Source organism: Ostrinia nubilalis, chromosome 9 (assembly GCF_963855985.1).
Source record: "Ostrinia nubilalis chromosome 9, ilOstNubi1.1, whole genome shotgun sequence".
Lineage (NCBI taxonomy): Eukaryota > Metazoa > Arthropoda > Insecta > Lepidoptera > Crambidae > Ostrinia > Ostrinia nubilalis.
In genome coordinates, this window is record NC_087096.1 from 13,345,110 (window position 1) to 13,367,392 (window position 22,283).

General features: G+C 34.9%; 1 protein-coding gene across 1 annotated transcript in view; it reads left to right on the forward strand.

Annotated features, from left to right (window-relative positions):
- The window catches only part of LOC135074851 (ankyrin repeat and fibronectin type-III domain-containing protein 1), a 52,248-nt gene that overhangs the window by 11,299 nt on the left and 18,666 nt on the right, over positions 1–22,283 (forward strand). Inside the window, exons 2-3 of the mRNA XM_063969233.1 lie at positions 3,597–4,377; positions 21,519–21,680. Of these exons, the coding sequence (XP_063825303.1) occupies positions 3,732–4,377; positions 21,519–21,680 (808 nt within the window). The 5' untranslated portion in view covers positions 3,597–3,731. The remainder of the gene's footprint in view (positions 1–3,596; positions 4,378–21,518; positions 21,681–22,283) is intronic.

A 22,283-nucleotide genomic window follows, 5' to 3' on the forward strand; every position in this document is an offset into this window, starting at 1 on the left:
TTTCGAGATTGTTTCAGTTTCAGCAAATGGCTTTGGCGCAAAATCCTGGCGTTGCATGTAGGCTGCCTGTGTGCCATGCGAATTTCTTTTTTCTACGATTTTTTATTCGTTCCGGTAAGCCACTGTTTTGCGGGTTTTGCGTTCAACACAAACAAGCTAACTTTAGATAACAAAGCAAAATTGCCAATGCATCAAATACTGACATTTCTCTCCCATTGATATCACCTTATCATCATTATTAATCATCATGGGCAATTAGACTCCACTGTTGCACGACTCTGCACGACTTGTGACCAGAGGGTCTCTAGCTTACCATACTCGTATAATTATGGAGCATTTTGGCCACTCTTTACGCTAGCCAGAAGGGTTGGAGAGGCCTGAGGTGGTATTGTGTAAAGCAATCGTAATCATTTGACAGTTCATTACGTACGATAAAGTCAGTTAAACAAAGCGGTTGACAGAATAATCGTACGTTATGAACTGTCAAATGATTACGATTGCTTTACACAATTCCACCTCAGATGTTCTTATTATATTTTTCGTATAGCACCTTTTATGACATCCGGGCTAAAAACCCCTACATTTATTATGTACCAGAAGTTCTATAGTATATACACCTTAGTAAATAAACTAGACAAGCATAGGTAATATATCATCCAAGTAGTGCACAAATATTCCAAGAATGTTGAACATGGTACGAGTATTACATAACATAAACGCGTTTCTTATGTATTTCATGAGTGCAACACCAAACCGACATTGTCTAATAATTTAGCCAATTGATCGATCGGAGCGCAAGTCACTGTGACGCTTGGTCTAGGGCTGCCACTTGCAAGTTATGATATTCGTATTAATAAAAAATGCTGAAAACAAAAAACTGGCACTACTGAGGATTTTTTTTAAATTTCTAGCTACTCATTTTATTTACTTACTTGATGCAAACTAGTTCTCAAATGTACAACGTTTCGTACATTACCACAACGGTTCCGTTTGTGATTCCAAATGTATCCGTCACGGAATGGCTATTAAATCTCCTAATTTTTGTAATTAGTAAACTATACGTTCTTGCGGTACGCATTTCCTCTAGAGTGATAAGTGAGTTACTGATGGTTTTAATTTGGATAGTAAGCAATATGCGTTGATAGAAAAAACAATACTTTAAAAGCTCCAATAAACTATCGTTGTGGGCACTGACACACGCACACACGAAAACTTATTTGTTTTTCGTTTTCTAAAACAATTAATATTTTATAGGCCGCTGATTGAGAAGCAATTTGCTTAAACACGAACCTATCATTCAAGTAATTAATATTGTATTTAAAATGAATGATTGTTTTTCAAATTCATTAATCTTTAATTTAGAAACTAATCTTAAATATTTATTGATGATTTTCAGTCTACCTCGGCTCATTTCTATTTAATCGCTACTTTTCTTTAACCTGTAATTTTGTTGATAGAATCAATCTACTCTAGCACCGTAAATTGATCTCGACTTTCCTGAAGAACCCTTCGTTGAAAGCTGTCTACAAACTTTTCAATTAAGTGCCCTATAATTAAAATGGTTGCAGATTTAAATAAGTAACATTATCAGAAGCTATTTTTGGTAAAATTTACGGTTTCAATGTATTCGTTTAATTGATATTTTATTCGTTTCCTAACGCTTTAATTAACAGTAAAATAGGTGTAAACAGCAATTAAATACTAAATGAATATGATGAAATATTACTTAAACGAGTAAAATGCTGTCGGTTAATTAACAAATAATCGCGTGCTTATTTGACGATTAATAAATAAAAATAGGTAACAAAATTATAACTTTTTAGTAAAAAAAATGATATCTATCTTACAGGGCAGATATGTACTCAAGTAACATCAAGTGCGAAGTTGCCTTGTTCTGTATGTAGAAAAAATAATTTTAATTTTATCTTTCTCAAAAATGCAACTCAAAAAAACTTTTTTATTTGAGTTCCAGCCCTAATATCGGTGCGCTCATACATCAAGCGTGGACAGCCGGACGATTGTATGGCGAGCGTTGGCGCGACCAATCGCACGCCCTGACACCACGCCAATCCGCCAACAAATAAAAAAGCGTGGGTTTTATTGGAAACTAGCTTTTGCCTGCGGCTTCGCTCGCGTTAAGAAGTATTCCGATCGGTTTAAAATTGACAAAGTTTCATACAAACTTTCATCCCCTATTTTATCTCCTTGGGGGTAGAATTGATCAAAATCCTTTCTTTGCGGATGCCTATGTCTTAACATCTACCTGCATGCCAAATTTCAGCCCAATCCGTCCAGTGGTTTGGCCTGTGCGTTGATAGATCACTATATCAGTCAGTCACAATTGAGATAGGTACTCGATATTAGGACAGTCTTTTCCCATCACATTTCCAACTTTCCTAGTTTTTGTAGGAAAATCGTTTATCCTTCTGTGTTGACCTTACGTATTTACCAAACAAAGAATGAAGTTATTGAATGGTCCGTTCAATAAGCTAGTTGAACTATTAATTATTTAAAACTCTTTTCAAACGTCACTTATTTATCAGCAATCAGCATAATAATATCAATTTAATCAGTCAAATTAATCGTCCCTTTTTATTAATTTCTAAGTATTTTTCAATACCCTTGGTGGCGCAGGCCATCAAGTTATATTACCTATACAAACGACGTCATATTAAGCTATACACTATGTATAACATCCTAACATTCTTTAATATGCTATGTACTTTCAATAGGTGATTTTACTACAAATTGTAAAATCTGATGTGCTAGCTGACTAATCAGTAGAATTATTTTGTCGCTATATCTTTTTCAGAGGTTCGAGTATGCCTTTTGAACCAAAAATTTCTTATCTTTGACTATTAATCGTCGCACTATATGCACGTAGGTACATTTTAGCCTTAAAAACCTTGCCTTTATTTGAGAAGGCAATAATCATAATCGTTCAAGCAATTTGATTTTGATTAATACTTCGAGTCGACCAAGACTAAATTATAGCATTTCTAATTTAAACTTACTGGTTATTAAAATTATCCGAATTGGATCGTTATGCTTTAAAGTAATTATGTTCGTCATAATACCGGTGCAAGGTGATCGACTAATGCGCATGGGGCCACTTCGTGCGTGCTATGATTAATATTGATCGGTTTTATGATGTGAAAAATGTACCTAATCCATCAAAGAGATTTTTCATTAATGAGTAGTTTCGTTATTTAAGCCAGGGAGCGAACTTACTGGACTTGTAGGACTAGGGCTGATTATGTGTTTAACAAAATATAACGGCTATTAGAGCAAACCTTGAGTTTTTTTTACAAATTGACTGAAATAGTTACGCAAGAAAACTCACACTATACGTAATCCGCACACAGTAAATATCTAGTAAGCACGAAATCGCACACACGAATTCGTCCTCAATACTTTATTACGCTACGTCACAACAAACAAATCTGTGATGCCGTGCGTACTCCAAACAGTCGTATCAGATAAGTTATCAAATCAAAACGATTGTGCAAACGAGATCAGTACTGACGCACCGTTGAGCACGGCCGGCACTGCGAGTTTGTACCGAAGCCCTACCAACTACCTCACCATAACACCAGCCCGCATTCAACGCAGCGACACCGCTACGAGTGAACGTCGGAGACTCACGTAACTATCGTTCGAGTGAATAGAGTGCGCGCAGTCGAGTGACGTGCAATGCCCAGGGCCCGCGCCCCCCTACCCCTCGCAGGGCTATGGAGACCCTCCTCGACAAGTTCAAGAGGGAGCAAGGAGGGCTGCGACGCTCCCGGTCGGTCCGCGCCTCGCTGCGACTGATCGGCAACCGCTGGCGGACCACCAAGGACGAGGAACCTGCGGACGACATTGACAAGATAAAGCGAAACACCGTTGTCTTCGCCACACAGATCTGGAGTGACAAGGAGTACGACGCGTACAAAGGCCTCGACGGCACCTACAAGGCCACCACGCCAGCCATGGCCAGGAAAAAGCCGGAGGTGAAGCAGCGGAGGAAGAGCGGCGACATCGATCTGAATCTGAAGCCGCAGCGTCCGAAAAAAGTGGAAAAGTCAAAGTTCAGTGATTTGTTTACTAATAAGAAGCAGAAATCTAAGGAGTTTTTGGTGCCGGAGAAGATTCCGCCGAAAGCAGCCGCGCTTTTGCATATTCATAGTCCGGATAAGGGGAAGAAGAAGTTGAAGGGGATCGGGAAGTCGGAGTCGGCGAAATCTGTGACTGATGTCGTGGGGCATAGACGGATTAGGAGGGGTTCGGAGGGGGACACGTGCCCCCACCAGCCGAGGGGGTGCGTGAACCCGGCCTTCGTGTACAGCACGCCGCCCAAGGAAAGGAAGTTGCCAATGTCCCCGTCAGCATACCTCAGTACGTATACCAAGTTATTCACACGCACCGCACGCATGCGCGTAAATACTTACACTACAACAATTACAGCTACAATTAAAGTGGAATTATGGTTTCTTTGCATTGTGTAACCGTTTTTTCACAGAATATTTGATGAGTTTTTTATTACTACTACAATGAAGTTACATTTTGATTGCTATCCTGCCTACATAAATATTCATTACTTTGAAACTAGAGGTTCAATTTAACAAAAAAAAGTCTTTAAACAAACTAAAAACAACGAATGCCAAATATTCTGAACATTATACACATGAGTTTTACCTAAACAAATAATAAGTAGTATAAAACAAACTTCTCGAGTAAATAAAATTATCACACATCAAATTAGAAAACATCAAAAGATAAACGAATTGCACGACAGAAGCCAGTGCTGACAGGCTCAAGTGATCAAGTGTAGTTTTCTTCGATAAATTCATTCAGTTTTTTGCAAACAAAATAAAAAGGTGTCATCATAAAAAATCATCAAAACCTCCGTGATTTAGTGTTTAGGTCTCTTCATTTGGAAGTCCTAGGTTCGATTCCCGGATAGTATCCGAAAACTGAAAAATCACTGTCTAATTCGAGTTTCTTTATAACATCACTGCACCGTGTTTAAAATAAAGAAATGTGATATCATGCTTTACACAGCTACCCTTCGTTGTACCTACTAGATACCCACTGAAAATCAGTGTCTTGGCAGTAACAAACATGTCAAGAGAACGTCAAGAGATGATACTGAGTGAAAGAAAAATAAAAAAAGAAGGAAAGAGTGGGTGACCTTTTTGACAACATTTTTTTTCATTTTTGATACCTATGGTTGCGTGTTTTTTAGTTGTCAAATTTTACTTTCTTTCTTCTTACTAGTTCAAACCGTAGAAGAACAACATCCAGGCATTTAATTTCTAACTCTTAGATGTTATTTACGAGATTCCTAATTTGTGATCATAAAAAAACATTATAACACACTATTCCGTCTCCATTTTTGCCATCTCATTGGCATAACATAACACATTATTTATGTAGATTAGCCTCCTTTCTATGGGTCACTATATGAGTTACTATATCTTGTTTTTATGGTTACATAAAGGTGGTCAAGCCAGCAGTTGTTTACTTTCAACAATGCAATATTCTACTGCGACATAAACTTTAAGAGACATGTTTAAACTGCTGCAACAATGCCCAATAGAAATATGTATAATGTGCCTATAATGTTCCTATTTTATTTTTATGCTTTTCAAATAAAATACGTTCATTAGTTACTGTTCCTGTTACTACAGTTATTTTTCAACGTTGTCTATTTAATCAAAATTTTCAATAACTAATAGAAATAGATGAGTCTCAATTTGTCAAATTCATTATTAAAATGTTGATTGATAGATCGCTTTTATACTTAGATTGATTCAAATGTCTTGATCTTATTATCTTTTATCTACGATTCTACTTCCTAGAGGCAGGACATTGTTATTTCTAAACCAAACTCTTTGTACCTGCCTACCTATCCCATGACTAGTTGTCGCTTTTTTCTTTTAGGCCATAATATTTTCTGCAAATAGGCTTTTAAAAGGCGCTTTTACTCTCTCTTTTTCTCCAATAGGGTTAACTGTTTAACTTTGAAATCAAAGAGTCAACAAAGATAGTGATAGATCCAAAGTACACACATGTGCGTCCTTAACACTGAAAATCACAGTGATTTTATTAATATGACTCAATAAAAGAGTAGTATTGTTTTATCAATCTCGTATTTGTCAACTACTTACCCATGAATCATCTGGTGACTGACGACTACTTTCGTATCACTGCAAATCAATCGAATTCGTCATTTGTCATCGTCTATACCTCTTCAGCTTAGACAGCTAACAGCTCATCACTTGTCTTAATAAGGCTGGGTTGCACCATCTTACTTTAACTTTGACAAGCGTCAAAAATCTGTCAAACTTCATACAAAAATACCGGTTATCGTTAGTTACGATCGAAATTAGGTGGTGCAACTCTGCCTAAGTCAATAGGGTACTCTGGGTGGTAAATAAAAAAATATGAAAATCAATACACAATGAACTTTATGTAGAAATAAACATAGTTATACTGATTTTATGTCGTAAATATACATGATTTATTTATTATGTTAAAATTAAAAATTGATATTTTTAATCTGTATATCACGTGACTAAAAACACGAGCCGCCATGCTGTGACGTCATATTGGCAATAATCATTCGCTGTCATCTGTCAACAACTTTTTATTTTCTATTCGCATTCTATTCGTCAAAATTATTCAGTTGATATTTATTGAAATCATAAGAAATAAGTTAAAGACTACTAAAAACACGAAATGGAAGCCGGTTTCGTAAAAGCAGATAGTACGAACTTACCAAAAATCGACACGATGATGGTTGCAAAGTTTGCATGTAAATGTAATCCAGATTTCTGTTCTGCCGAATTCCGGAATATAAAAACATCTTTGTAAGTATTACCTTTATTATGTTGTTTTTAATGAAATAACAGCTATATAGGTATACCTTATTTGTAGAAAAATATCGGAAAGTTATAGGTTATGTTTTGTTTTCCAATGTTAACTAAGACTTGGTTATCCACAGATCTGCAAGAGAATCGTATGGCGACGATGCTATCGGATACGTGCAACTACAAAGGACCCAAGCTTTATGTACTATAAAGTGTACAATATGTCCGGAACATAAAGTTCGTTCCAAACCATATTCTACAACTCTCATTGTAGATGAGCAAGAAGATGATGTGCTACAACAGGTGATGACATGCCATGATTGTCCTGCGTCTGCCGGTGGATGTAAACATGCAGTAGCGTTTTTAATGTGGTGTCATCATAGAAGTGAAGAGCCATCATGCACTTCAGTCCAATGTTATTGGAAAAAATCGACACTATCAAAGGTCGGATCTTCAATAAAAAATATGACAACGAAAGAAATGACAAAAAAGAAACTAAAAAGTGCTGAAACTAATATAGGTGACAGTGTAGTTGAAGATTTTTTAATTAAATCTAAAAAAAGAAAAATTACTTCTTGTCAATATTTAAAGCATGAAAATGACAATAAAGTGAATATTATAGAGATTGCATATGATCAAATATATGTGTCAGAACTGCTCCACAGTGTTATTTCATTTTGGAAAAGAAATATTTTTCCCATTTTATATGAAACTGTACAAATATAATAAAAAAAAGTACTTTAAATAATAAGCAAGTCTTTTATTTTACTCTTAAAATACCTAAATGTTAGTTAAAATTACGACAAGTACTCATTAATTTACAAAGTATCAGTTGCTATCAGTGGTGTTCATTAACAGATAAAAATAATAGTTTACAATATACATAACGTAGGTATACAGGTGCTCCGACACTGTTGTTAAAAAAAATACTAACATTAGCAAACATTGTCTTAACCAAAATTATGACTACAAGATTAAGAAAATACTAAAGGAAAATATTTGTAGATGAAAACTATAAACTAAACATAATTACAACAACTAAACAAAATATGTACCTACGTCAAGTTTTGTTTACATGCCGAAATGACGTCATAAACATGGCGGACAGCGCAGAAGCCTGTTTTCGCGGGAATAAATATATTCAAAATTTTGAAGTATTTTTATGGCATGAAAGCGGGTTTATTTCGCCGAAATATTTTTTTTGGTGGCTTTTAACGATGAAAAGAACATATTATAGTACTTTGCCAAACAGAGTGGAATACCCTATTATCATTTATTCATTTGTTTTACGCTTCGAACTGGCACATAAGAAAGAAGTTTGGGTCATGAAGATATGACAAGCAGAAAAAAGTAACTGATCCTATTAAATTAGACCACAGAAAATGAACTCAATACATTAATTAGGTTGGTATGCCTAATCATACAATCGAAGCATCATACCGCAAATTCAAATTGTATATTCCAAAATGAGCTTCAAACTTTGGAAAACCCCACAACGGCCACAACATTTGAAAGGTTATTGTCTATTGAGATAGCCACGGGCTGGTCACGGGTTATCCCTCGGGGATTTTCAAGGAGATTAGAATCTAAGTTTCTATGATAGCAGTAGTGTGTTATCTTTTAATCAGATCTCAAATCCAAATGTCACTTAACACTGATACATGATAACCTAATTTCTATTGTTTCGTATCATTTGCTCTACTAAAAGAACACTCATAATAGACCTACATGTTATAGTATGTTTTAAACAGCTTCTGTCACAACTCAAGGCACAGCTGATGTACTTGTATAACTTTTGTTCTAACCTAATAAATTTTTCTTCATCATAATCACATCGGAAAGGCCTGATGTTAGACTTCACTTAGTATTGTAACCTATGGGCTTCTGCATGACTATGGCTCATAGAGTCTAAGGCTGAGTTGCACCACCTAACTTTAACCGTAACTATAACGATAACCGGTGTTTTTTGTATGAAGTTTGACAGATTTTCGACGTTTGTACTTAGTTAAAGTAAGATATTGGAACCTAACTTATACGAAAAAAGGTTACACGCCATTTAACCAAACATTTGTTGCGAAATTCGCGAAAAAAATCTAATTACAACTACATTGTGTCATAAATATTTATGATTCTTCAAAAATTCCGTAACATCAAGCAGGTCACAGTACTAATTGACGAAAAAATGGTTTGCCATAAACGCATGATTTGCTTCATTACTAAATCCAACCAGTTTGGGATTTGTATGAAACTGTAACTGGATATTAGAGCTCATAACAGCTGTCATAATAATTAATGAATAACACGTGAAAGTGTGTTTTAATGAGTACATAATATAATCTTATATGGAAGAACTTTATCATCGAACTTAATTAAATAAAGCACGGTTCACATTTAGGTATTCTCAAAGCTTTTAACATTATACATAGGTACCTACCTATTAATTTCTTCTTGTCTTTGTTACTATCTAGCTAGCTAGTAGTTGCCCTTGGATCTTAATAGGAGAAGGCTTGCTGTAAATGAAAAGGTTCTGTTATTTTTCTGTGAGTCTAGAAATATTGGACATGAGTAAAATGATCTACTTTCATACTTTCAAGTAAATCTGAATAAAATGCTTCTTCAAAAGATAGCAATGAACTTTTTTATCGTAATTTTGAAGTTTCATTCGATTACAACATAGCAAACACCGATAAACTCTCGTTCGTAATCTGCAATTAAGAATTTAATGCATTTCAATTTCGTGCGTTTCTTCCTCGATCGGTAAGTGTTTACCGCACGCAAGGTTTGTTGATCAGATTCAACATCATAGGCATCGTATTAATGAATCTAAGTCCGTCGTCTTGCGTATATTTGGCTAAACTCATAAAAAAACTCATAAAACTCATTTATTTATGCAAATATGCTTTAAAAAAGCACTTTTACACGTCCCAGTATCAACCCTACCACTGCTTCAGAACAAAAAATGGGCCAGTGCTGAGAAGAAGCAGCGCAAGACACTCAGTCACTATTGTCAGCCTCTTTTTCAAAGGTTTACAGACTGCTTTTATCATCTAACTAACTGGCCCTACAAATAATCTTCTTAGCTCTGCATTTTTTCTGTGCAACAAAGTTTAGCGTCAATATTGACCGACTCAGCTTTGTCAATTTTTCTCACGACCTATTTGTTAATAAACTAGATAGGTCGCGTCCTAATAAATACATAGTTCCTTTTCAAGGCGAGAGTGAATAGGCACTTACAGGGCAGATATGTAGCCATCCTAACATAATAATATACTCGTAATAATTAGTATCCTAGACTGCATCATACGTAAGATCAGGTGCGATTGCGGTCAAATACCTGCCTTGCTTTGCATGAAAAAAGTCCTACGGTATTAATTTAATTAATTTGAGTTATGTTTTTATCTTTGTTTCTCCTGTCACCTACCTTACTCTCTTAAAGTATGACGATGTTCATTGTTCAATTTTCACGTACAAAATTACGTTACGTTGCAGTAAAATAGACTCTCTTTGCCCGTGAAAATAACTTTGCAGTCTTCCGCCACAGAAACACGACTTAGAAATAAATAATGAAGTGCTCATCCCTCCCTCGCTATTAGACGGGAATAGAACTTTTACATTTTTCAACACACACGACATCAAGTGACGTGCATAAAACATGGAAACGAAACGCTGCCACTCCTGAAATGTGTCAAAATGACGGGTGACTTAGGCTCGTCATGAAACAAATCCGAAACTAGAAACTAGATTCATTCTAATGCATAGAATCGTTGGTTTAAATCAATGTTTAGACTATTCAAAAGTAGCAGTCTATTTTTGGGTGCAGAATCCAGACTCATATTTGAGGGTGATTTCAGAATATGAGAAACGCATTGGTGAAAAGGTGAAAATCTGAAATTGCCAAAGACACATAAAAAAAAAGTTCAATCCTTGGACCATTCTTTTTTTTTCAAACATACGTATTTAACTTAAAGATTTTGCACGCGAGTGTAACTTACGCCCGTATTCACAAACGAATCAGCAAATCGAACGCACGTTAGAATTTTTTTAAATGATAATTGTTTTTTAAATGGTAGTTACAAATTAGAAACATTTGAAATGTCCACATTCTCAGCTTATTTCAAGGTTTTCAGATCCATAAATTGACTGGCATTAGTATTGTCATTTCGAGGTAAGCAATAAAAAAGATTGATTAATTAAACTTATCAGATCTGCACGCCTCTGCTCTTAAAAAGTGAAAACGGACTGAAGGCGGTGTTTTAAACTGTGATATCTTATTTAATTGTAATAAGAATGAAACCCAAAGTGGCCAAAAAGTTGACAACACTACCTTATTCCAACTACAACAAAGACTTTTTGCGAACTTTTTGGCTACTTTGAATGATTGAATGACGCTGACTGTACTACCGGACCGGTTATATCACAAAATACAAGTAGCCATGTACTTTTAGCGTAACAAAACACTGATCTCATATTCAAGCAACAAAGCGAGCACCTTTGTCTAGATCTAGAGCAGGGGTGGCCAACCGGTCGGATCGACCGGTCGATCCCGACTATAAGTCCAATCGATCGTGGCAAGGCAAAAAATACTACATGATTCTGTACTAAACTATGCTGTTTCATTTAAGATTTCAAGAAGTATATTGTAAGTGATAGATCGCCCAGTGTTTCGTTAGTAATCAGTAGATCTTATGTCTAATCAAGTTGGCCACCCCTGATCTAGAGAGTCTGCTTCCCACGGAGAGAATTGCCGCTACGGGTAACAAGCGTGGATAATTTTACTCGAATACCTTTTATTTTGTCTTGATAGTTAACTAGTTTTTATGGTGGGCCCTACGACTCTAGGAAAATTAGATTATGTTTTTCCTCTTGTTTCTATCTTTTAAAGTCACTGCTAAACGAACTTTTCCTGTTTAGCCCAAAGGCTAACTGGCAGAAAATTTTCAATGGCATTAAGTTATGTACCAACTAGATACATATGTAGCCATCAAAGAGAAAATATATACCTTCAAAATACCCTACATAAGTAGTATTAGATTTCAATCCTGGTCAATTCTAAACTAAACCATATTTTATGACAGGCTCTGATATGGCTCAATATACGTGTATGTATTGAAATCACTGGATGTCCTATGGGATAAGTAGCTAACAGCTAGATTAGTAGCTTGACAAATATGTGATTGAACTAAGTTTACTTAGGCTGAGTTGCACCACCTTATTTTAACCGTGACTGACCATAACCAGTGTTTTTTGTATGGAGTTTGACTTTAGGTTAAAGTTAAAGTAAGATGGTACAACCCAGCCTTATAATTAATAGATTTTCCTAACATTAATGTTACCAACAATGTAGTACTTTTGATAAATTTATGATTTCTTATGAAGTTTTGTAATATTATGTGTGTCATTTTCTTATTTAAATTATTACATTATAAAATAAACAATTTAAGACAGTAGCTTTGTTGGTATTCAGTTCACAAATATGTACTGCATTCCTCTGTTATGATTAATTGTTGTGTTAGATTAATATTCATTTGAACGTATGATAACTAGTAACATCATTCGTTTTCGTTTCGTTAGCTCTATCAATCAAATTAGCTTGAACGTCCAGTCATCCAAGACAGTTAAATTTGCATTCATTTCAACGAATTAATTATCGTTTTTAACATTAAAATGGATAATAAATGATTTTTTGAGATTACAATCCATAATTTATCATATAAATATACTGAGGGTTATGTCGTACTTGATATTAGTTAAGCTTTAACAAACTGCAATTAATAATGATTTGTTTAAAAAGTAGGTATTTATTTTCCTGAAGGGGTTCCGTTATTACCAAGTTTTGATAATGAAATATCCGGAAAATAGAAGGAAATCCCCTTATATCATAGACATTTAAAATAACTTAAGAATTCAGTACATTATCTATTAGTTTACTTTATTTCTGTACCTTATTTCAGGAATAATAGGTACCAACCCTATATTTTTTACCAAACGAGTAGAACACTTCTTGTGTAAATTTTTATAATGTTTTCATTATTATGTAATATCATTTCAGAGTTGATTTAAAAGGTTATTGCTTCTTTCGGACAAAGATTACTTTTTATACCCAAAGGGTGCTCCGCTAAGTAATTGATGTTCTAAGTAATTGTTGAAACAACCTGTATACAAGTATGTTGTTTCCTGCTGATTCATTCTTACTCCATAAGTTCTATTCTTGTTCTCTTTAGGTTGAGATATTTTACGTAGAAATGGAAAACATATATCAACAATTGTATATTAGTTCCGCATTTCGCCGTAACCTAGCTCCATACTTACATGAATTATAATCAGCACGTCACTCGTACTACATCTATGCATGGTCAGTTTTATACGATTTTGAACTTTATTACTTCTGTAGTAAAACGAAAAGGATTTTTAGTCAGATTGTTCCCTATGACGAATTCGACTAAAAAGAGCTAAAAGTCGAACTTACAGCTTCCAAAAGGTATTTCTTAAAATAAATAATAAATAAATAGTAACACCGGTTAAATATCTTAACATTACAATAAACAATCGATACACCACTATACATAGTAAATGTATTAACACAAACTCATGTAAAATGGGATAAAGGTGAATTCTTTTGACTTTACTTTTATTTATTTTATTTGTTTAACAATGACTGAATGAATTAACAATTTTTATTTTTAGTCTTTTTATTTTGTTTATGGCCAGGTTTATTTTTAGTAGGGCATGCAATTCGGATATCCGGATATCCATATTATTCGGATATTCGCCACATTTATTATTCGAATAGCATTTACGTAATTATTCGGTCTTTTCGAACAATACGAATACGCCTTTCCTATTAAAAAAATGTAAAAATATCTGACCGCAAACTTATTAATAAAACTTAAAACTATTAAAACTGCAGACAAGAAGTTAGCGGTAAGGTTAGATGAATGGACAAGTGCGCGCAATCGCAGATATCCCTTCAAGTGCCAACCAATATTCGCGAAAAAGGTTAAAGTGCCAGGCATATGGTTTCCAATGGTGCTAGTGTTATGGTGTAATTATCTCCTGTGGTACTGAGATTTTTTGTTTGTAGTAAATCAGCAGGAGTCCAGTGACTCAGTTGCCCTCAGTGGGCATCCGGTTTCTCAACTGTCCTAAAATCTACTAAGGATACTCCTGCCTGACACTAGCTCTTTGCAGTCTGCTGAATAGGAAGCCTTCAATGGTCATGAGTTGTTGGACTGATGAGTTTGGATGATTTGAAAGTTTATCCTTGTAGCGGAGTGTGTGGCTCTTTATTTCCTCACTGACTGTGGGCAATGGCAAGTCCTGATAGATGAGCCTGTTGCTGATATACCACGGCATTTGGTAAATCAAACGTACGGCTTTTGTCTAAAAGTGCTCGATTATGTCGAGATTGGAGTTGGCAGCTGTTCCCCACAGCTGTATCCCGTAGGTCCAGATAGGTTTAAGGATAGTTTTGTAGACCATCATTTTACTACTGGTGTTCAGCTGTGACTGGACTCCGACAAGCCACATCATGTTTTTTAGTTTGGCATCTAGTTGCTTCCTCTTTGTCCATATTATATGCTTTCTCCAGGTTAGCCTGCGGTCCAAGTGCAAGCCCAGATACCTAACGTCCTCAGCGGCTCAGCCTGAGGTATTTGGATACCATTAAGTTTATCCGGTGGGCAAGAGTTTCTTCTGAGAGTGAAGGTTACATGAACATGCACAGATTTGAGTGAGAGTGAGGCCGTCACTGGATCGTCATGTGTTGCCATTGTTACATTGTCGTCAGCAAAGGTTCCTGTGAATGTATTTGCAGTTGTTGGCAGGTCTGCGGTAAACAATAGGTATAGCACGGGCCCCAAGACACTACCCTGGGGTATACCGGACGTTATGTTGCATAGGGCAGAACCAGAGTCTCCAGATCTGACTTCAAAGCATATGTCTTTCAAATACGACCTAAGTATTTCGTAGAATGGACATGGGAGGTTCTGTTTGAGTTTGTACAAGAGCCCTTTATGCCAGACCTTGTCGAAGGCTTGAATTATGTCCAAGAACGCAGCTGAGCAGTATCGTTTCTTTTCGAGTTCTTCAGAGACGATGTTTATGGTTCTGTGGACCTGTTCAGTTGTGGAGTGTCTTTCCCGGAAACCAAATTGATGTTCAGGTATCAGATCACCGATGTGGGGCTTCATTCGTTTGAACAGTATTTTTTCGAATACCTTCGATAGCAGCCTTTTTTTTAAGTAGTTATTGAAGTTAGATGATAGTATTAAGCAAATTGATCCTTATTAAAATGATTATAGACAAAAAAGTGTTTCTTTTAATTTACATTATATTGAAAATAGCAGTATTCGAAAAATTCGTTTTATTCGAAGTATTCGAATACCATAAATTTTAGTATTCGAAATATTCGAATACCAATATCGAACGAATAATGCATGCCCTAATTTTTAGTCAATAATGTAAAATTAAGTTTGACCTACCATTGTCTCAGTAAACAGAGAATCTGACCCTCTTAAAAAAGCTCTTTACACATGACACCTGTCATTCATACATAATTTTAGATTCATAACAAATAGCAATACATACGAGCTGATTGATTACCATAACATAGTATAGTCAGCAGTTATTTCTGTTTCATGCTCATTTCAGACAAAAATCAAATAGGTATTTTACATTTTTTTTGCAATTATCTTGCTTAAATGTATTATTTTTAAAAGGGGCATTTGTTAGAAGACACTACAGTGCATAATTATCTTATGATTCTAAATAGTTTTTTCAATTAACAAATAAAGAACTACCTATGTTCGTAAATTCTTTATGATTTTTCCACGATGTTTAATCACATTAAAATTGTTCTATGTTTTTTATAGAAATAATTATACCAAAATCTACTTTGACTATCAGTCACCCAAATCACCAAACCATAAATGATCTGTCAGCAAAACCAAAAAGAACAGACCAATCTCTTATTAGAGAACCGTCCAACTTGCTCAAATTCTGTTACTGTCAAAGGAATATTGCATTATTGCATTAGTTGAAAATTTCCCGGAGTCCCGGTTAAATCCCGGGTTTAAGTTTCTCTGAACTAAGTTTCCAGTAGCAAGCGCATCTGTTGTAAAGATGGGTAATACAAAATTGAGAAATGGTACGTGCTTGAAATATAGAAGATTGTTTGTAGGATGTTTTCTAAAGTTCGGATGCGTGAATACGTACCTACTGTGAATGTACAAACTAAAGAAATCAAATTAAAAGCAAATGTATGTACTTTACGAGTATAAGTCGTGTTTTGTGTTGAAAGGCATTTTACATTTTTTACTTTATTTTTGTTCCAATTAAGCTTGTTTTCAAAACCTTCGTGCCTGTCTTAAAAATAAATTCAGACCTTCAGTAACTTCTTTGAATAATTCCAGAAATTATATAAAGGCCTCTTTCACGATCTCCGAGTAAAATTCTAAGTTGTTGCTTCCTGATATTAACACTATTTCACAAGTAAAACACGTTGATGCTTTGCTCAAAGATGGTGAACGAGGCTCCAAGAATAAGTCGATCATACCATTTACTTCAGTACGAAGGTACCTACTTTAAAATTGAAACAACCGTAACATCTAAGCCATTAATGTCGAGTCACATGTCAAAATAACCCGTAATTTTACAGACAGCGCCAATTTTCTAACAAGTACAATGTAAAAGAAAACGCTCAACATCATTACCCATAATTGCTGGCAAATACCCAGCTTCCCTTGGCAATTAATATTTATTTCAAAACGTTATGTGAGGTTATTCAAGATTACATAAGCCCAAATTACAATGTACCTCCGTGAGAAGTCCGTTACAGCATAATGAGTGCTCGAAAGTGAAGACATTGACCTTTTAATTCTAATTTGATAGCAATTCTTTTGTACTTTCCATGGAAACGCCATTAGAAATAGAGATTAGAGCTGCAAAGAAAGGTCTGGAAAGGCTACGACTCATTAGACGTTTGTTAGTGCTGCTATTGTGAAGATAATCGAACAAAAAGGGAAGTTTCTTTTGTAAATATTACTGCTATCTTTATAGCTACAGTTCGTTGTTAAAATGAGCAGTGTCTTCCGATTCCGCATTGAAAAAAATCTTATATAAAATTGTGAAAAATACTTAAAATGCTTGGCGCAACCCTAAAGTTTACAGGGAAGCTAGCTGAAACTTCATAAGCTTGTTATCGAAATAAAAATGTTATTCAATGATGTTATTACTGGAAACACTTTGTCTCGAGCGGCGCCATCTCTGTCGACCTCAGCGCTAAACTAATTTGAGAACAAAATTGAACTTGCACTCAACCTAGTTAGCCGCTGCAAGGTGTCACTTTCGCACACTCTAAGATTTTAGATAGAGCCGATGGCACATGAGATCGAGATAGTACACAATACCCAGCTGTAAACCCGTGCGACCATCTCAGTTGCAATTATGATACTGCAATGGACTGACATGCTAGACTTCTTGATGTGTGGTCAGTTCCTTATTTCTTTTTTCGTTCAACGGCCAGTGCTTTTTTGAATTTCGAACTTTTCAAGTGTTTTTGTTTTTATCGTGGCGTGTTGCGCATGTGTCTGTGTTGCCAGTTGCACTCCAAATATGGATGGGAATTACTTCCGATTTGTATCGATAACCTCCGAGACACGGCCGATTTTGTCGACTTAGACGGCCTCGTCACGGTTTCCGCTATAGCGATTGAACGATACATCACTGTTGCTTTCATGCGGTTTGTTGAGTAAGAGCCACGCGATGCGTACACGCACGTTATCGTCACGAGCGATTGGAACAATAACGTGTTTACAAACAATGGTGGGAACCTTTCACCTTAGTCATTATGGGAATTGGTTTCGTGATGCTTTCGATTGAATTATTCATTAGTTTTCGCCTTGAGCTTAAATTTTGCTAAAGATTTGTTATGATCTAAAAATAAATTAGGTTTTCTTGTATGACGTGAAATTGCAGTAACCATTTTAAATTGTGCATATTCCACTTAATTTTACAATGATTAAAACTTGACCTAAAATTTGGGTCACAGACGAATAAACCCAGCTACTAACTTGAGTAAAAACCAAAGATAAAACTTATGCTATGTCAATTACAAAACTGGCGTCTCAAGATAACGTATCTGCTTAGCTGGGAAAGATTTGTTACTTCACACTAAAATTCATGACTATGCAGTTTCTTTCCTACTGTGATGAAAGTGTACGTCGTCACTTCTGTGAGAATGTAGTTAATCAAAACAGTTTTTAACACTTTTGCTTTTTTTGTACAAACGTCACTCATAATATTCCACAGAAAGTTTCGTTTCAAATTCTTATGCATTAATGCATCTACTAAATCAATCTACTAAACTGATAACACTCTGGTAATATGCTAGCGCAAATCAGGAAAAACATTTATTAAGAAACTAGCTTTCCGCCCGCGGCTTTGCCCGCGTGGAATTTTGTCTGTCACAGAAAAACTTTATCGTGCACGTCCTTGTTTCAAAAACAGGGATAAAAACTATCCTATGTCCTTTCCCGGGACTCAAACTATCTCTATGCCTTTCATAAAAATCGGTTCAGTGGTTTAGGCGTGAAAGCAAGACAGACAGACAGAGTTACTTTCGCATTTATAATATTAGTATAGATGCACCGAGGCTAAGCAGTTTCTAGTTAGCACAACGCGTAGTAAAATGAAACATTAACAAAATTCTTATTTAAGAATTGAAAAATTAAAGCGAAAGAGAGAAACCCACACATCATTGTGAAAATCTTAAATAAAACGTGTGAGTTTTCTAATAAATGAATGCTTGCGAAATTTTAATTAGATTCGTCATGGAATGCTTAATTTCTAATTATAATAACTCTACGCTTAGTAAATTAACCACCTTATCTAAAGAGCCTTAAACTCGACGGTGACCAAAAAAGGCGTTATTTAGAATAGGTATCTGATATTATGCTGAAGTGTGTCTTATTTACGCAATTACGTTTTAGCAAACTTGAATTTTAACACAATTCAACAAAACCCAAATTCGCTTACAACGTCATTAAAGAGGTACTTCATCATTGCTATCACAGTGTTGTCAAAACTCAAAGCACTGCAGGTTTGCCTTGTGAATTTGTGATCGGCCAAAATCCTAATCGTAATGGGCTGCATGGTGCCAAATAAGGCCATTGAGTTACCTTGCCTTGCGCTTGAGGACGTTTGATTTTTACATTCAGTTATTCATACAGTCTGACACATATTTTAGTGCACACAACGGCATATCTAGCTGAACACTGCGGCCATTATAATAGTAAATTTTTTTGCAACAAAAATGTAGAGTGCACTTTACATCCTAAACTTGGTAATCTATCTATATCTATATAAATAGAAATGATGTTCGTTAGTCTGGTTAAAATGTTTGTCGTAGTCCAGGGTAGGTCTAAACAGTGAGCAAATAAGGAAAGATTGCCTTTAAGGCGGAACAGAGTTCGCCGGGTCAGCTAGTTTGAAATAAATCTGATCGCTTTGAAATCACTATTAGTTACGAAAACATAAGAATTAACTAAGCACATGAATCTGGAGAAAATTATAACCTCAACGACTTCTTTATGACATGCCACTGGAATTTTGTGCATTGAATCACAGTGGCATTCGGAAATTCTTTTTTTTTCACTATTATATGTATAAGATAATCAATAACTTAAAATTGTTAGCCAATATTCTAGTGTAATACCGAATCATTTCACCTTATCTAAAGTTATCATCAAGCCGTTGTTTTGTAATAGCAAAAAAAAAGATAAAACTCTATGTTTATTAATGCAAAGAGGTAAATAAACTTGGCATTGTTAACTAGCATATGACGTAAAAATGTATTCTTCGACAGCTATGATTATCATAATCGACCATTTCTCTTCTTGTTTTAAAGTTGAAACAACGTTTTGTTACCTCATAATATGTGCATAAAATACATAAGTAACAAGACTACCAGTGACATAAGAGTACATAAAGTCTTGTATTATTTACTCGGTTATTATTATTATCGAGGCTTACATCACGAAAATATTATACTATCATCAGACTTATACAATAGTATTTTTATTAATTCTTCGAAAGCTAACTTTAAACTTCGTATGGAAAGGGGGTAAAATATAAATTCAAGATTCAAGCAAATTCGGAGATTAGATCAAATAACTTCGTGAATTTCCAAAATATATAAAATAAATTAATTTAATACTGCGCACTAGCAAATATTCTAGAAAGAAAAGAACAAATATTAATTTCTTAAAAAAAAAGAACATTAACATTTGCTTGTCCCATTTTAACTTATTTATATTTTCACATTGTTTTGTGAGAGCGAAGTGCAGAGGGTGATGTATGTATTTTAAAAAATGTTTTGTATTTCAAAAAGAATGTTTGTAAAAAGAAACGTGTAATGTTAACATTCATAGTACAGACAAATGAAATAATAATACCTAACGTGTTTACTGACATAAAATAGCAATGTGTCAGACAAACACTTAATTTATTTGATGAAAAGTTTTTTGGAATTTTTAGCCCACTTTAAAATAATAAAAAAAAGCCTTAGATAATTGTCTTATCGTTAACGTTTGATGCTCTAGATTTATTTTAATGGCTTTGTTAAGATCGACAAACGACAAAAGTTAAGATCTCAGGAATAAAATAAAGAGAAATAAACGTATGACCAATGCTATCTTTTCGACGCTCGTCATCAAATTTGATAAGGCAAAGAGTAGTAACACACTTTGTAGTGAATCACACAAAAGTTGAATATACACCTTTTAGGTCGACCTAGAAAAAAAAACATTAATTGAATATTATTAACAGTGTTTTGTTTTTATTTTATTTTTTTCATTTCGCAAAAAAATATGCGGAAATAAACACCAGCATGTACCAGCTTTTTTTAAGTAAAAGGCCATAATGTTAGGCATTGAATTTGGTGCCGAGTATCTGTCGAGCATTTACATACAATCCATCTGGCTTTGAATTCATCAGTGGACATGTTGTTAATAGCTGATGAAGTACATACTGTTGGCTAAGGTTGACGAATTTATTTATCAGGCAAAATCTTGCCGATTTTTAAATACATAAAATAAAATAATTGTTACAACTGTAACTAATACTCATAAGTACTAGTTAAAACTATGCAGAATGTTTTCTAAACAGGTAACAGATACCATAGGAACGTCTTGTAAAATAAGATTCTTTTAAAAAACAATACCTTTACTAGAAACTTCCATGATTCCGGGTTCAACATTAACATCATTTTAAAGTTGTCAAAAAAATTTTTTTTATTTATTTTTAAATTAGGTATGTTTTGTGAAATACAAAAATATAATAGATCCTATTTAAATACGAGTAAAATCTATCGAATTAAAGCATTTGCGCGATGGAGCGATAAATAATAGTAATTAGGTAAACATTTCACATCGATGAGGAAAAGACATCAACGAATTGATGCAAAATAATACTTTGACGTCAAATCTTACGAATTCAAGAATAATTTTTAATAATAATCTCAGGCTTAATGGCTTATTTATTTATTGAGTTTTTCTTGTTTTCCATTTGTTTTTTTTTTGTTTGATATTTTGTTGACAGCGGTTCTGTTTCCAATTTATTTTTTAGTTTCTTTTTCTTTTTTCTTTAAGTTACTTTTTGTTTCTCTAGAACTCCAGTACGGCGCGTTGCTGGAGGGGTGTGGGGGGGAGCTGCCGTCTCTAAGCGCGTGCGCTCCCCTCCCCCCGACCCTCGACAAGGCGACCCGTCGTCAGCAGAAGGACGCGCGCGCGCATCAAGACAAAATCGCACAAGTTAACATACACCTGCATGGTATTATTTCGTTCTTTTTTATTTTTTTGTGTTGTTCTTGTTTTTGTTAGCTGCCAGGCTTGTTAGGGATATTGAAACTCTTTATATTTTTTTTTTTTTTTTTAATCACTGTCGATTACAAACAAGAAGTTTTGTCGTCTTGTTTTTAATTAGACATTAAACTTAACACCGAATACACCTCTTCAAAGAAGAGAACACAAAATTACACACAGTTTGCTGAATTGAACATAAACTGCAACTAAAAATAAGTATTGCACAAGCTTGTGATTATTGGTGGAGGACAATTGCAACTTTTAAGGGATTGGTACACCGCCTTAGGGGCCTAGACTTAACGACTGCGAGTATTATAAAATGTTATTTCTCGCCAGTATCAACGTTAACTTACGGACTACGGCACATCAAGCTAAATACTGTGGTGTCTAATGTTGTGTACAACATAATACACAGGGTGTTCCAAAAAGTAATGTCAAGCCGAAGCCCAGAAGCAGAGCATCACTAGGACTACTCGAATCACCGCGACTTTTAATAGTTTTCGAGTTATGTTTTTTTTTTACCGTTTTTAGTTTACATTCGTGTTATAAATGTAAATACTTCTAAATCAGC